Below are 15,711 nucleotides of genomic sequence, written 5' to 3'. Positions count from 1 at the left end.
CCCAGCTGAATATCACAGTGTCAAGGTTAAAAGCAACAGACAAGTCTGCAAGAAAATCTAATTTGCAGAAGAAGACTCCTTTAAATTACAGGATGCTTTCCCCATCCTGTGCAAGCACCAACACACATTTCCCTTTTAATATAACCCCCGTAGCTTACATGAGAGTACTCACAGAAGGTGTGTACTTGGTTCAAGTTGTTGCTGTATTTTGATGGGCAGGTTAGATGATATTCCTAGGGGCTCGGATTCCTTCACAGGGTAGTTCCTGAGACACTACAGGCATAGGGGATGTGATTTCCCAGCACAAGCAGCAAGCTGTGAATCCTCTCTTCTGTTCATCTTCTGTTCTTTTTGTTAGTGATGGTAGTAGTACCGGTTTGCAGATCGTCATGTTGACCCAAAAGAATTGACTTAGGGGAAAATTTTGTTTGGTTCCCTTTTCTTGCAAAATCTTTGACTGTTCTGATCTTATCCAAATGACTGAAACATAGGAAATGAAAAACTGTTTTGTTTTCTGGCTTTGGTTATACCTGGCGCTTCTTTTGAATGAATAAAATGTTCTCAGACTTGGTAAGGAACATATTTATCACATCAGTAAGTAAAGTTATTTTTATTTCACCATGGAACTCTAGAGCACGGCAAACATTCTATGAGATTGTCACTGGTTTAAAAGGAAAATTCAAATAGAAAAACTGTCGCCTTTTATGCTAGTAGTGTTAGGACACCATTAATAAAATCTCATCCTTTGAAGAATTTGTGAAACCACAGTCCTTTTTAGAGCTTTAAAGCACAGTTACTGTTTTTTAATTGTTTTCTTCTGCTAATCCAGTTGGTTTTGTAGGCTGCCTAAGACTCCAGTAAACTAATATCACAGAAAAGTCTGGTTAAATATTTGTCAAAAATAGTGTCAACCAAAATGGTAACTTCTCCTTTAAATTCCTTCCACCAGAAGAAATACCATTGTCATTCCCTTCCAGACAAAAAGCCTGCCTCTAGTTTAATCTTTCCCTCATTGACCCCATGACTCTACACACTTATTGATATTTGTGATACACTTGTTCCCGTAATTTCTCTGTTGGTCAGCAATTGTGTTACAGCAATACCTGTCTTATTAAATATACATATATATATATAACATTTCTCATTTCTGCCATTTCTCATGTTGTTATCTTGTTAGCCTTGAGTTGGCCTTATCCATGCACATCCTAAGGCTTACTTTACATTTTGGCACCCACAGAGGTACCATAATGCAAGTTTATTCTGACCTGTAAAAAAACCAAAACTGTAGTCCTTACAGAGGAGATAAAACACCAGCTGAAGACTGTTCATGAACTCACAAATGTGTATTATTATATTGTTCCCAAAAAGCTAGAATTAGATCAGGATAGAATTCAATAATTAGTTTGCTCTCTGTTATGAGAGCTGCTGGAATTTTTACTCAGTTCTTAAATTTTTGGCAAATCTGGTAACAGACCCCTTAGATCAATAGAAAATAGTTTGTTGTTTTCAAAACTGACCTCGTTCTCCTAAAATATTGCAGAAAATGAGCTTTTCTAATTTAAAGCTTATTCTAAAATCATCCAAATTATACCTGTTTAGATAACCACATCCATTTTACTGAAGCATCCTGTCCTGGTCTCTGCCAGAGACAGGATACTGTACTGTACTGTACTGCGCTGGAAGGGACGGCAGATTTGACTTAGCACAGGAATTCTTACTTCTTATGTCATTTCAGAGACAGTCAGCAGCAGCTAAACATCTCGGCAGCTTTAAAAGGGTGGCTGTAGGAAAGAATAGGCATGGTGCAGTACCAGATGTGTTTTTGCAAGTATTCACTATGTCTGGAACTTATTAAGATAATAATATTTTTAAAAGATATGTAATGTGTAGAAGAACAAGAAATATTTCTAATGGGATAACCTTTTAAGCAATTTTTTGTTCTGATACTTTTCTTTCTTGAGGTTTTAAACTGCAAAGGAAAGCTAATTCAAGTATTTTAAAATAATATACTTCATATAAAAACCTTCCTGGGTATTCCAAAATACTGCTTTGAACACTGTAAGGCTTGTTGTCAAATATGTAGTTTCCCCTTGTCCTTTTTATGTGAGGTCGACCTCTGTGGTCATCATCTCTGCAGTAGCTGTTAAACTGCATACCTCACCCAGGTGCACTGCAGAAACACTACTAAAAGCTTTAAACACACCAATTAGGAAAAAATGAGGTTCATAGTTTGACAGTGCATGGCTTAGGTTCAGTATCTTTCATCTGCAGTTGTCTTTTATGTTCAGTAGAGACACACACAGATATATATCGCTGTCTGTGAGTTGCAGATTTTTTTTTACCCTTATCTTTTCTCTCCTGTAAATATACAGCCTAAGAGCTAATTCTTAAACTCAAACCACTGCTGATTTGCTATTATTGATTTTGAACCACATCCATATGGTTTGCGTACCTGAAAAATCCCTAAAATGTCTTTTTAGAATATGGAGTGGTTGTGTTTTATGCAGTTTTTCAGAAGGAGGTGAAAAGTAAAATGTAGTAAATGGAGATAATATTAAAACTATGTCATAAATACGCAGATTGTAAAAAGAAAGCAATTTTTTGGCTTGGTTTTTGAATCCATCTGCCTATTACATTTTTTAAGTTCAAATAGCAAAACTACTTCTGATTTAACTATTACATATTTGGCAAGCTTAATAAAGGACAAATCAAAGCTAAATCAGGGGTATTTACAACAACCACAAATTTAATCCAAAGTGGGTACTTAAATGCTCATATAGCTCTAAATGATGTTCCTTCCAGATGGTGAATTAGTGTAATTTTAGCAGGAAGTGAAGTTGCACAAATATGCAGTATTTAGAACACTCACTGATTTAATGTTTCTGTACCCACCAAGGCACAGATGTTACTTATCATTTTCATGCCAGTTGTCTCTATCTTTCCAATTATTGCAAACTGAGGAAGAGAGTTTGCAAGGGCAAAAAGGGGGCTGGGAAGAACTTAAGTCAGTAAACCCTAATTCAGATGTAGATGAATCTTTTCTATCCTCGACATTTATTTATTTAATAGATACTTAACCTCCACAATAATAACCATGGTGGCCTGCTTGTGGAGTATCTCATTATTTGGTCCTGTATTGCCTACATTATTGCCATTTGGTTTCCAAGTAAAATCTTTGAACCTGTAGAGCTGTCTCTGACTTACGATGTACATGCTCTCCTGTCGCATGCCTCTAAAGCAGTGATCAGAGGGAAGGCACAAGACAAATCTCTTGGCTTAAACAAAAAGTAGTTCCTGGTAGATTGGTCCAGCATCAGAATTAAGTTCATTCCTTACTGCAGAATGGCTTGAATTTGCTGGGCACATTTCAAAACCTCTCGCTTTTCTATATGTTTTGCAGCAAGGAGAAGACGACAAAGATTATGTGCTGGGCGCTAAAGATTTTTTAGGGAGTAATTCTGGTGAGACATGTTAGTGAAACAGCTGTATTGTAGATATTGTAGAGGATAGATTCAGACTAGATATAAGGAGCAAATTTTTCACAATGAGGGTGGTGAAACACTGGAAAAGGTTGCCCAGAGAGGTGGTAGATGCCCCATCCCTGGAAACATTCAAGGTCAGGTTGGACGGGGCTCTGAGCAACCTGGTCTAGTTGAAGATGTCCCTGCTCATTGCAGGGGTATTGGACTAGATGACCTTTAAAGGTCCCTTCCAACCCAAACCATGCTATGATTCTGCAATTGTGAAATTGCTGTGTATGTAATGTGTAAGACTAGGCGGTATTATCTGCTTCTTCAGCTGAAGGCAGAACTAAGGAGGGAGGTATGAAGGACTCAATTATTTCTCTAATTGCCTTTCCAAACATTGGTGAAGACTGGGGCGTTGGAGGATGTGCACCAGCTCTGAGCTGTACTCTGCGGTAGCTGACCAGCTCAGTATTGCTATTTGAAACATAGAATCCACAGCTCTCTGTCCACCCCTGCCTCTTTCCCAGTTTTAGCAGAGGTTAAGTGAATGTGCTAGTACTTTCTCTAGTATTCCATTTTATCTTTGTTGGCCATGCAAAACACAGACCTACTGGGACTGCAAAGGAACTTCGCATTTCTACACGCTACTTGCCATAATCGGGCACGATCAAGTAGATAGTTTGTCTTTGTATGTTTATTTATGTGTTGAAGACACATGCAGTCTTCGATAGATGTCTCTCTCTTCACAAAATAATGAAAATAAAGAATTGTGAGATAGTAGTAGTAATAATGTGATAGTATTTTAAGGCTTAGTTGGTTAGTATATGCTAATTCACAGCACTACAGGATTTTGTCCAATGCTTTCCACAGATGACAACAAATATGCATTTTTCTTCTTTGCTCAGGGACTAAAAGGTGACCCTGGTAGTCCTGGTGTGGCTGGTCCTAAAGGAGAAAAGGTACTATTTTATCTGTAAAGTTGTATGTATATGTGAATGTGTGTGATACTTCTTCAATACTGAACACATTGCTTTAACTACGTGTGACGAACACTCACTGCTGCCATTTGTGTAACTTAAGGGTTGAAGAATATAAATACAAACGAACTGCAAATATGGAAGACAAGTACCCTTTATCACAACAAATTTTGGAAGGAATTCAGAGCAGGAGGCTAAATTCAGTTGCTCTCTGGGTGCTCTGATTTGCTCCCATGGGCTGAACCTGAAGGTTCAGCGTGATTCGTACCTCAGCGACCTAATTCTGTGAACATTTTACACAGTCAGATGTCTTTACATCTGTGAGCTGTCACACTGACTTCAGTGGCCACCTTGTGCTTGTAAGCTGCAGCTTGTAATTTAACATATGCAAATGTGTTTTGAAGGATTGCTTTTTTTTAAGCTGTAATTCCTTTATGCAGAGCCCTGCCATTTTTTTTTCCATTTAACCTGTGGTGAACTGTCTACATCTACGCCATTACTGAAAAAGAATATTGCTTTACTCATATATTTTCATAATCAGAGCATGTTTGGTGATCATACTGAATTTACTTCTGCAGTGGTGCATATCCTCTAAAATGCCTAGAGGTTAAATATGTATAACGAAAGAGATTGCCAATTTACTTACTCTCCTGTTTTAACTAGGGAGATGCAGGACCTCCGGGACCAACTGCCTTGAGCGTAAGTACACGTGAAACAAAACCAGATGAGAGAAAATCACTAAGAAATGTTGCAGTTTTTAGCTTATTTGCAATGTAAATACTGTCATTATTAAATCTAAGAGCCAAATCCCTCTCTTTAGAATGCCTCTGCATTTTCTATATAAATTGTAAAACAAGGAAAAGGGAATTTTATAAATATAAAGAAAATAAGCATATTTAAAACATCTTGTTTCTTACCAAACGCTAACAAGAATATTGGTTTTTTATTCTGTGTATAGATAGTATAGGCTGGTTAAAATGAAAGAATTCCCTTGTTATTTTTAGTGAAGAACATTTTTCAGTAAAAGCCTGCAAAGCTAATAAATGCTTTTTAAGCTATTTTAAATATTCTATTGTCGGGTTATTTTATTAACTACTTAGTTATGAGTGCAATGCCTTATGTGCAACACTCTATTATATATATAGCATGCATGTGTTCAAATTTGACACACAGGACCCTATTTTAAGAAAGTTAAGGATGTGGGGATGCATCCAGCAGCCAGATAGATGTGAGGCTTCCACAGCTCCTTGCCCTCAGATCCAACTGGTAGCAGGGCTGAGCGTGCAATCCCAGTAGGCACACAAACACATGTACAACATGTATAGACAGGTCTGACCACACAGGTCAACACAGATGGACACACTCAGCACTCCCACAAACACAAACAGCACCAACAGCCTCATCCTGTTACCCTCTCTGGCTGATCATGCTGATGGTCTGGTACTGGGAAATATACACACCTATACAACGTGCATCCTTCTAGTAGCTGAGCTGACACACAGCCTAACCAGTAGATGCTGCTGCTCCTGGTCTCTCCAGTTACTGGTACCTGAAAATTCAACCCCCGAGGCACGCACGCACACACACGTGCACACACACACACATACATACATACATATATAAATATATTCCCCTGGCTTCTAGGTCATTCCACCTACTTGCCAGCCCATCCAGCCTGATATTTGCTGTTGATCACACACAAACTCACATGCCTGCGCTCACTCCGTTTGTTGATACCACAAAAGCATAGACCATGGTCTTTTATGAAACATGTCATATGCTTCTAGTTCCTTGCATTACACGGTAATGCTGCTACCGATAAAAAAAATAATTAAAATAATTTCAGTATTGGCTTAATTATAGTCCATTTAAATTTCAGTGATTGTCTAATAACATTTGAGAATAACATATGCTTCAGTATGAAGCATTGTCTATCCAGAAAAAGAGGTTGCAAAATTTTTTTCACACAGAATAGAAAATTGTTCAGAGTTTGTCCTTTCAAATGCTTGCAGAGTTACATGTCATGGTCTGGACATCTATACAACTTTTTTTTATCTTACATAATGACCAGATATGCATAACAAACACAGACTGGAAAGGAAAAAGAAATGCAACATTATAATGTTGGAAAATCACTTACTAGATTCTTATGAAGAACAATATTTCAATAATTTAAGGTTTTTTTATGGTTTCTACAATTCTCAGAGGAAAAAAGCAGATAGGTATCTTCATTTCTTTATAGAAAAAGTCGTGTACAAGACTCAGGAAGTTGCAAATTTGGTCACTAATTCATTTATTCCCTTTCCTGTAATTTACCTGCAAAAAAGAATATGTGAGGTCAGACATGACGATTTGTTGTCTTTCAGGTATCAAGGAAAGACTTTTGGAGTATGGATCTAACAGTTTCTTTTGAGGATCTGGTACATGCCTGTGTGCCAGAAAAGAGAATTGACCTGCCTATTGGTTGTATTCTGTCTAGACAGTGCTGTAGAGGTGGTAGATGTTCTTAATTTCCTTGCAATGATCTGTGCCCCAAGCATGTACAAAGCCTAAAGAGAAATGTCCCCAAAACTCTCCATGGCAAGTTGTGCTTCATAAAAGTAAAAAATTCTGTCTGAATCCAAGTGATTTTGCTCACAAACTGACATGAGAAGGCCTCCCATTAAGGACAGTCCAGTTGGGTAAAAACAATTGAAAATGGTGCGAAAGAGCATTGCAAAAATGAAAACAAAGACAAAAGCTCACGAATTCCTAGGCTGTAGTTCTACAGCATGTATAGCTCTTCCCCCAGAGTCAGTGTTACGAACTACTTTTACACCATTCATATTACCCATGTAATCCTAAATAAACTTCATAAGAACTATCATTCATAAAGTAAATGATTATATGTTGTCTTTTCACTCTCTTCGGTTCCAAGACGGTAGCAACAAGGATCTCCATTAGATCTGACAAACATTGAACAATGTAACCAGAGACCCATACTGTAAAAATAAATTCTACTCTAAGGTTTCAAAATTAAGTTGCCATGTTTTATGGTACTTGTTTTTGGATTAGAAAATCTAAATATCCGGTATCTTGATTTCTTGGAGATAAATTAGTGCTGTGTCCCAAGATCAGTGTCTGTTTGCTACAGTTCATGTCTTTCTAGGAGTAAACAGGGCCAATTATGTCCTTCAGCTCTTGAATATACAGTCAGAATGTCTGTTGAAAGAGTAAACGGTGAAATATTTTTAGTAAATGACCTTGATTCTAGGATTGTTACTGGAATAGATGGATTGGAGTAGATCTTGCTTCAGATAGATTCTTATAGGCCTTGAAGGGATCACTGAAATAGAAATAGGATGCTTTTGAACATAAGAGACAGGAAAAAGAATTGAGGATGCCTATTTTCTGTGCGCTATAGGACCATGGAATGGTCCTTTTGAGCATTTCTTGTGTAAATGATGGCAAAATGACTGCATCCGTTCTGATAGCAGCACCTGGATATGTTAGGCCTGTTTCAAATGCATTCATTGTCTTCAGTTGCAGTTGTGGACACTTAGCTTTCGTAAGAGTCATACTCGGAGGTTAGTAGCATGATATCGCAAGTCAGAAGCTGCTTTCAAATGGATTGAACTTATTCCTTCTGTACCTTAAGTGATTCACTTTCGTAAAATGGACTGTCAAAGAATTACATTTCTTTGATGATAAACTGCTGTGCAAATGTTTCAGTTCAGTTGATTCAGGCATAGCAAGATGTCTCTGTGTTGGTACATCCACTGATGGTCGTCTTCACACTTTTTAAAAGGAAACATTTAAATTTTAGGAAAGCAGACACAAGTCTTCAGAGGGATGTTACTAACTGATGTACTGAAACGTTTTTTTTTTTGTGTAGCTGCTAACTGAGAGAAGAGACAAGAGTGACTGTGAATTGGTTTAGCAGTTTGAAGACAGATTACAACACTGCAGGAATATATGGCCCAGCAGGAAGGCTTTCTCTCTCCGCCACTGTAAATAGTCATGCGTTTCTGTTGGCAAGAGCTAAAAGAAGATGAATGACATGAATGGTGGTGGCTCAGGGAAAATCCAGTCTTCAGAGTTGTTTTATTTGTGTGACTTCTGTGTGGCTGTGACTCTTACGACATATAATCATGAAAGGAAGATGTCGTATCTTGCTGTGAATAAGTAATAGGTCAGATAGTATCAAGGTTTGTGTGACACTGAATGAGAACTTAATGTGTCAGGACCATTCATGCTGTTACAGCCAAAATGTGACATCAGTGTTTCAGTTATGAACCCTGTTAAAGCAAAGTTTTAAAATGTTCCATTCATTTGGGACTCATGGATAATGTCATAAATTTATCCCCCACTTACAGTCATTTTTAGTTTTTCCTAATGTGAAAATTATTTATTTCTTTTTATCAAAATGCAAAATGAATTATTATGCTGGAGGGCAGGGAGGGAAGAGGAGTGAAAATAATGACACACTGTTAGAAATAGCTCCAAAATGCAATTGGGCAGGGAGGGAGGGAATATTGAAAGGGACTTGGTTTTGCTCAGATTGGACGACTGGGCCTGGGTCGTCAACCTTCTGCCCCAGTGCAATTGCGTATTGAGACAGGTGGGAAATGATGGCATTACAGAGCTCTGCTGCGCTGTGCAGCTCTTCCATTCCTATGTATTTCTATACAAATCATACACCAGTGGAATAAGCTGGAGAAGGTCTACCGTATATGCTGGTCTCAGTAAAAACTAGAGCATCAGCAGCATTGAGCAGGGCCAGAGCGTTCTCCCCACACACAGACGTGCACCACAGTCCTGTCCTCAGCATGGGGAGTGTGAAGGTGGCAAAAGGCTGAGACTGCTTCACTGCAGTCATTCCCAAACAGCTGATTGGTGGTCCTTCGGTCCGTAGAGAGTTGTCTGTAGATAATCTGCAGAAGCATGTAACAGTAAGTAGTAGAAACTCTTGGTTTTTCATTTGTCTGTGCTATTGGTACCTGTGAAAGTCTAAAAGATGTCAGTGACCCTGTGTCTAAAAGTGTTTCAGGCATCCCTGATGTGTAGGAAATCCCGCGCTGCTCAGAGCACAGTAAGCACGCATGGCCCTCCAACGTGAAAAAATGCAGAAGAGAATGAAGTTCTTGGTACTTGGAGGAAAAAGGTGTATTTTTAAAAGTGTTCAACTGACAGATATAGCCATTATAGTCTCCGTAAGGAATGAGAGATACTTGGAGACAGTATGCATGGCAGAATTCATAAATACCCAACAGCTGTAACAACCTATCAGCTGGATGAGCATATGACAAACTGCAAAACAGGGTAAATAATATGACTGCTTTTTAAGAGGCAAAAATGATTTTGAGTTTGAAATGGAAATTTCATAGCTCAGAAAGTGCATTGCACTGAAAAAAAAGTAGAGCTCTGAATACTCCTGGTTCATGTCAGTTAACAGAAAATCTCTACCAAAATCCTAAGGCATGCACCCTTAACAAAACTTCTCACTTGCAGCAACAGCAGAGAATTCAGAAAGAAATTTTGTATGCCTCACTATGTGTTTCTGCAGTGAATAGAGATGGGATTATAATTGCAGCCCATGTGTTTCTGTACATTTCTTTAAGGCAGGTACAGAAGTCTTGTTAATACAATATCATCATTCTTGCATGATGAATTAGAGGGGAAAAAAGAAACAGCATTGTAGTGCAAAATGTGCTAGGCTGTAAAAACAAATATATGAAAAAAATTATAGGCTTTATGTAAAATCCTAATGAAATTTGTAATTTCAATAGTTCTAAGAATATTTGTTTGATTCATGCATTATTCGTGCAGACACATTTTAGTGGCTCGGATCGTTAACTTTGACATATTTAAGCACTTTTAGTAAGGATGTAAAGTTTTTCTGTGTTTCTATGGAGTCAGTTAATACTACACAAGTCAAGAGATATGTATTTACTTTGTCTCCTCAGTTATGGTGTTAGCTTTATGGGACTAGTCCAAAGTCATGATTGATTCTTATCCTTTCTTTATGCCATCTTTATTTTTTCTGGTATGTTCTTTCTGAATTGCTCTGTAAATACTAGATGTCTCTTTTCTTTAGTACTTTTCAAGTGTCTTATAATGCATGCTGGGAATATATTTTGAACTTTTCTCCTTAATTATGCCCACTTTATCCAGGGATATGTTTAGTCTTTAAAAGTTTAAGTTCCCTGATAAATTGTACTGTAGCCGAGGACCCTTCCGAGAATAAACGGGAGGGATTATACTGCTCTGTTGTGTGGTTTTGTCAAAATGTGGAATTTAGTGGCAGAAGCTGGGGACTGTTTTCTGCAGGGGCACAGCTGGCTCCGCAGCTTGCCCGCTCTGGTATCCCCAGCTTAAGCCTGTGCGTGCCGTGTCAGAAGAGTGACAGGTGAGGGAAGGTAGCACAACCATCTCTTGTAAAATATATGATAACTATTCCTCTTGACACTCGATACGCTGCTTTTAGTTCCTGAGGAAAACGAGCGTCCGTCCGTACGTTCCTGCGAACCTATCCCTTTCAGGAGTTATAAAATACTCATCCAGATGGCACCAAGTGTTTACGCAGAAGTCGAGGCTTAAGTCGGTCACAGACAGAAGTCCCCGAGACTTGCTTACTAAACAGATAGTTGGAATGTCGGCTCCTAGGTCTGGTTAAATCGAGCCGAAGGAAGCTGGCGCACAAGTGCGGCGCGGAGGCGGCTGCGGGAGGAAGCTGCAGATTCAGGCCTGGGCAAGCTCCGCCGTCACTTTTGGCTCTCTCCTCCCTAAACAAACATCAGCAACAAATTACGCAGCTTTACCCCTGGAGCTTCGGCAGTTATTTGTGTAAAGCTAAAATTCATTTTTGGCAGCATTGCCTAGGAATTTCACAAATTCATTTGATGCAGTACTTCGGTCATACTGTAATTATTTGGCATTTATACGGAACTCCGAAGAGGAGGCGTTTGATATCCCAGCATTCTTGCTGTTATAATGGGCAGCAGTATTTTGGATGATTCTTTCTGAAAAATCATGTGCCAGTTTTTGCTTATGTTCACTTCTGCAGACGATTCCTTTCTTGTCTTGCAGTGAAAAAATAAGTCATCTGAATAACTTGTATTACTTAAGAAGGGGACACACCACACCATTAGTAAGCATCTCAGCTAATATTATCCTCTCTTTCTTTTCATGTAATGACACAAAGGAGAGCAATTCTAGTTAACTAAAGAAAGTATAGCCAGAAAATTATATTTTCATTCTAAATCTCATCTTTTCAAATACATACCTCTAAGAAAAATCTGAATTTTATCTACTTGAGCTTTTTTAATGGAGGTGTATTAATTTCATGAAAATACTGAACTGTTCAGTTGTTTTGCATGAGATATAGTGATCTTTAACTCTCACAGTGTAACTTGCAAATATTCTCTTTAAAAAGTCCTTTTTAAATATGGAAGCAGATCCTATTAAGATTACCCTTTTAGTGAAATAGAAGATGTTTCAGCAGTTTCAGTCTGGCTTTTATCTTCTTTATGCAGTAATAGTGATACTGAAGGCACAAGTGAAGATTGATGTCTTCGCCTCACAGAAAACTTGTTTTTCAAAAATTCACAGTCTGCTAAATTGGCATGAATGTGATTTAAATGTCCTTCATTAGAAGAATGATTTGAGAATAGTCCCATATGCAGTAGACATCAATGTAAAGAATCACTTCGAATTACTCCTTAGGATTTTAAATGATACTTTTCTTGCTTAGAAAATAAACCCTTTTCTATTAAAAGTACGAGGTTCATAAAGTGTGAACTTCTGTGAAATTACTCTTCCAATTTCCCTTTGAAATGATTCTCTCTGAAGCAAAGTAGATTTCAAGTTAAGTTACCAGAAAGCCACAGAAATGACCAAACCCAAAGCATAGTGAGATTAGCGAGGAACATATTTTCTGTTTGCTTCAGTAATAAATTATCATGAAAATGTAGCTGATCATGTTTTCTGGCAGACTGAAATACTTCTGCTAAATGCTGTCTGCTTTCCCACAGAAGTAAATGGTTTGGCAGCAGTTTTGAAAGCAAAATTGTGGCCTATTCCACTTTGCACTCCCAAGCAAAACAGTATGATTACTGCAGTAGCAATAAGAGGCCAAACATGGGCTACAAATCTTTCAACTTGCCATCTTGACTTACTTCAGTAAGGATGTGAATGAGACCAGGTCATGTTTGGAAATGCTGAAGATAGAGGTATTTGAGATAAGCGGTAGTCTAATTTCCCTCACTAAATGGTAACACAACAAGAAATTAGTCATCCATCTGTGATTTTCCTGTGCTATTTTTCCCATTCTCACAAAATTTTGTAACAGTGAGGTGTGTCTGCAGGCTGTGTGGGTTTCCGTGTGGGTGGTGTTGAGCAGTCTTGTGGACAAGAAGAGGAAAACATCATAGTCGTATTTTAAGATCTCTCTCTTCCTCACCCTCCTGTTTGGGCTTCGAGATAGGGCAGCAGGACAGTCACAGCAAGTAAACCCGCTTGAAGATATCTGGGAAGCCAACACTGTAGCCATCTTGACTGCAGGGAAGGTATTTATATTTCAGCTCCTTTGCTTGCTGAAGGTAATAGCCCATTCTTACATGAGAGGAAGCCACTCATGTCCCCTCAATATGGTACAAACAGGCCAAAGAGGAAAATATCCTCAAAATAGGATAGAAGGATCACAGTGACAATTATGACCTGCACAGTAGAACTTACCGTCTGGTAACACCTCCAGATAAGCAGATGAATTTAAGACCTAATTGAATTGCATTTTGCTGTCTGGCATGCTGGGACATTCTTGCATGAGTGCAGCCACAGCAGTACCATCCGTCCCACGAGCAGTATTTGGGTGGCTGGGGAATGCTCTTCAGGTCGGTCAGGCTGCAGCTCTTTACCGTGATCACACATTGCGTTATGTCAGGAATTTGGGAATCTGCGGTCACTTTTTACCTGACTGTTGATTTGTGTGATTCTATGCTGCTCTACTTGTGGGTTTTACAGAGGGGTCATTGTATATGTAATTCATCAGTCTGACGGCTTTTCTTTATCCTGGTGAGAGCTGTGTGCTGAAGAACTAGGTCAAGCCCCTGCAGTGGGAATTGCCCACCAATTCGCTTGTAAAAAGGCTTAAGTGTTGATTTTGTTTCAGTAGAGCTATACCTTTCTGTTTATAAACACATTGTTTCCAAATTGCTCGGCCAAATCATGTCTGTTATAGCTGAGTCTTTTTAAAGTAGCAAGTTTTATCATTATAAAAGCTCGCAGATTCAAATGGTTAAAAAATGTCCTATTCTTACATTACCACGAGGTGTTTCTGCATACCTAATTTAGGCTTTGTCTCTGTCTTTGCTTGACTTGTCTCACTAAACTACATACACTTCCCCCTGTCTAGTAGCATTTATTCCATAAAAATTGAGGTCATTTGTTTGCTGGAATAGTGAGGAAAAAAACTGGATGAGAGTAGTTTGTGTATAGAACACAGAAACTAGTCTATAAAGGTCTATAATGAAATAATTTTTGTGCCTTAATTAGTCCTGCCTTACTATTGTTAGCATTTGTATTATATTTCTAATGTGTGTTGAGAAGGAGAGGCTGCCATGCATGGAACCTGTTTCAGCAACACTACCTACGAGCACATAAGGCAGCTGTCTAGCCTTCTGCTTCAAAAACTATCGGCTATGTTTTGAAGCAACTTTTAGAATACCAAAAAGATACTTACTTGTCTAATATTTTACTCTTTTGGCATCAGCCATAAGCATCCGGAGGAAGTAATATGAATAACAACTTTACGTAACTTCACTCTTCCACTTCAGCTGGGATTTTGTTTTGTTTTGTTTTAATTCACCAAGAGGTCACGATAAAAAGCTTTGCTTTTGTTCTGAGTGTGTTCTTGGGCAGTTACTCTGAGCTATTAAATTTATGAACCAAGTCTCCACCATGTCTCTGCGGATGCTTGTCGTGATGTATCAGGCATTTAAAAATGTTTTGGTACTTGCAGGGTCACGTGACAGGATTTTAGCCCTTCTGTAAGTTTCAGATGCACCTGAGCCCATCTCCAGCTTGCTTACTTTTTTTTCCCCAAGCTACATGGTAATGTTTGAGACACTTCCACTTCATGTTCCTCACGCTCCTTCAGGCACGTAACTCCAAGGGGCTTGCCTGGTCCATGACAGGTACAAGCCCCAAAGACTTCATATGTTATTTTAGTTCGCTTCTCCATGAAGTAGGTAGAAGGGTACCTTCCAACCTCAAAGGTGGCCTGGCAGAGTCAGGAAAATCCTGTGCATATTAGGCTGCCTGTAAGGATGCATTATGTTTTCCTGCCAGTCTGATGCCACAGGAATAGGCTGTTCTTATATCTCACTTTGCCTTGTGCTATTCCTACACCTCCTTTTGATCATCACCATACCCATCCTCTTGCCTGTGCAAGACTATCAGGGTGACACATGGTGAATCATTTTAATTGCTTTGGACGTTGTTTACCTGGGGAGATGGTACATGTCAAATAGATTGCATTCTGACATCAGTGTTTTCAACACAATCGACAATCCCGTGAGGCCACATGTGTATAATCAGTCTGTATTCTGTCTCTTTCTGTCTACGGGGGTGGGCTCCTTTGGTGGGGTTTGTCTACCCACTGTGCTGTCTGTGATCTGAGGGAGGTGAGAATCTGGTCTTTGATCTCCCAATGGAGATCTCCAGAAGTTAAACAGGGATAAGACCAAAGTAGATACTTCGGTCTGCCTTCTTACAAATACGTACTTCTTTTCTGTGCTAAACTGTTACATTCATTGCCAAGTTTTATAGGAGTTCAACAGGGAATGTTTTATTTGTCCATTTAGACAGATTTCACTGTAGAGAATTTTTCTTTTTCATTCCTCCTGCAGGTTTCTTCTTCAGCTGTTTTTCCAGGATCTCACTCAGTGAATGCTGAACAGGAATAGCATTGCTAAGTCATTACTGTTGCCAAGTTATTACAGTTTTACAGCTGTGTTAGTTAACATGGCCCATGTTGTCCGATCACTTTTTAAACCGAAGATCCCACTGAAGTTAGTGTGAACTTTTACCTCAGTTTCAATGTCAGGATGTGGCTCCTTGTACAGGGTAGTCCTCCCTGCCTAGTTACCAATTGTAAGCTGCTCTCCTCCCTTTCCTCGAAGATAAACCTCCTTATCTGGTTCCTTTTTCTTGACAATAATATTGTAGAGAGAAGAAAAATAATAAAAGTAGGTCTTGGACAAAAATGTTGGCTATTAATTATCATTATT

The 15,711-nt window shown here is 38.7% G+C and overlaps 1 protein-coding gene across 6 annotated transcripts in view; it reads left to right on the top strand.

Annotated features, from left to right (window-relative positions):
* Positions 1-15,711, top strand: part of COL19A1 (collagen type XIX alpha 1 chain) — a 208,568-nt gene that overhangs the window by 101,707 nt on the left and 91,150 nt on the right. For all 6 annotated transcript variants that reach the window (XM_087774800.1, XM_087774795.1, XM_087774797.1 and 3 more), the window contains 2 exons: positions 4,373-4,426; positions 5,108-5,143. In XM_087774800.1, coding sequence (XP_087630926.1) covers positions 4,373-4,426; positions 5,108-5,143 — 90 coding nt within the window. The remainder of the gene's footprint in view (positions 1-4,372; positions 4,427-5,107; positions 5,144-15,711) is intronic.

The sequence above is a fragment of the Nipponia nippon genome, unplaced genomic scaffold (assembly GCF_047370975.1).
Source record: "Nipponia nippon isolate SJK-2023a ecotype South Korea unplaced genomic scaffold, ASM4737097v1 scaffold_4, whole genome shotgun sequence".
NCBI classification, from domain to species: Eukaryota; Metazoa; Chordata; class Aves; order Pelecaniformes; family Threskiornithidae; genus Nipponia; species Nipponia nippon.
This window is presented reverse-complemented; position numbering and strand designations above follow the sequence as displayed.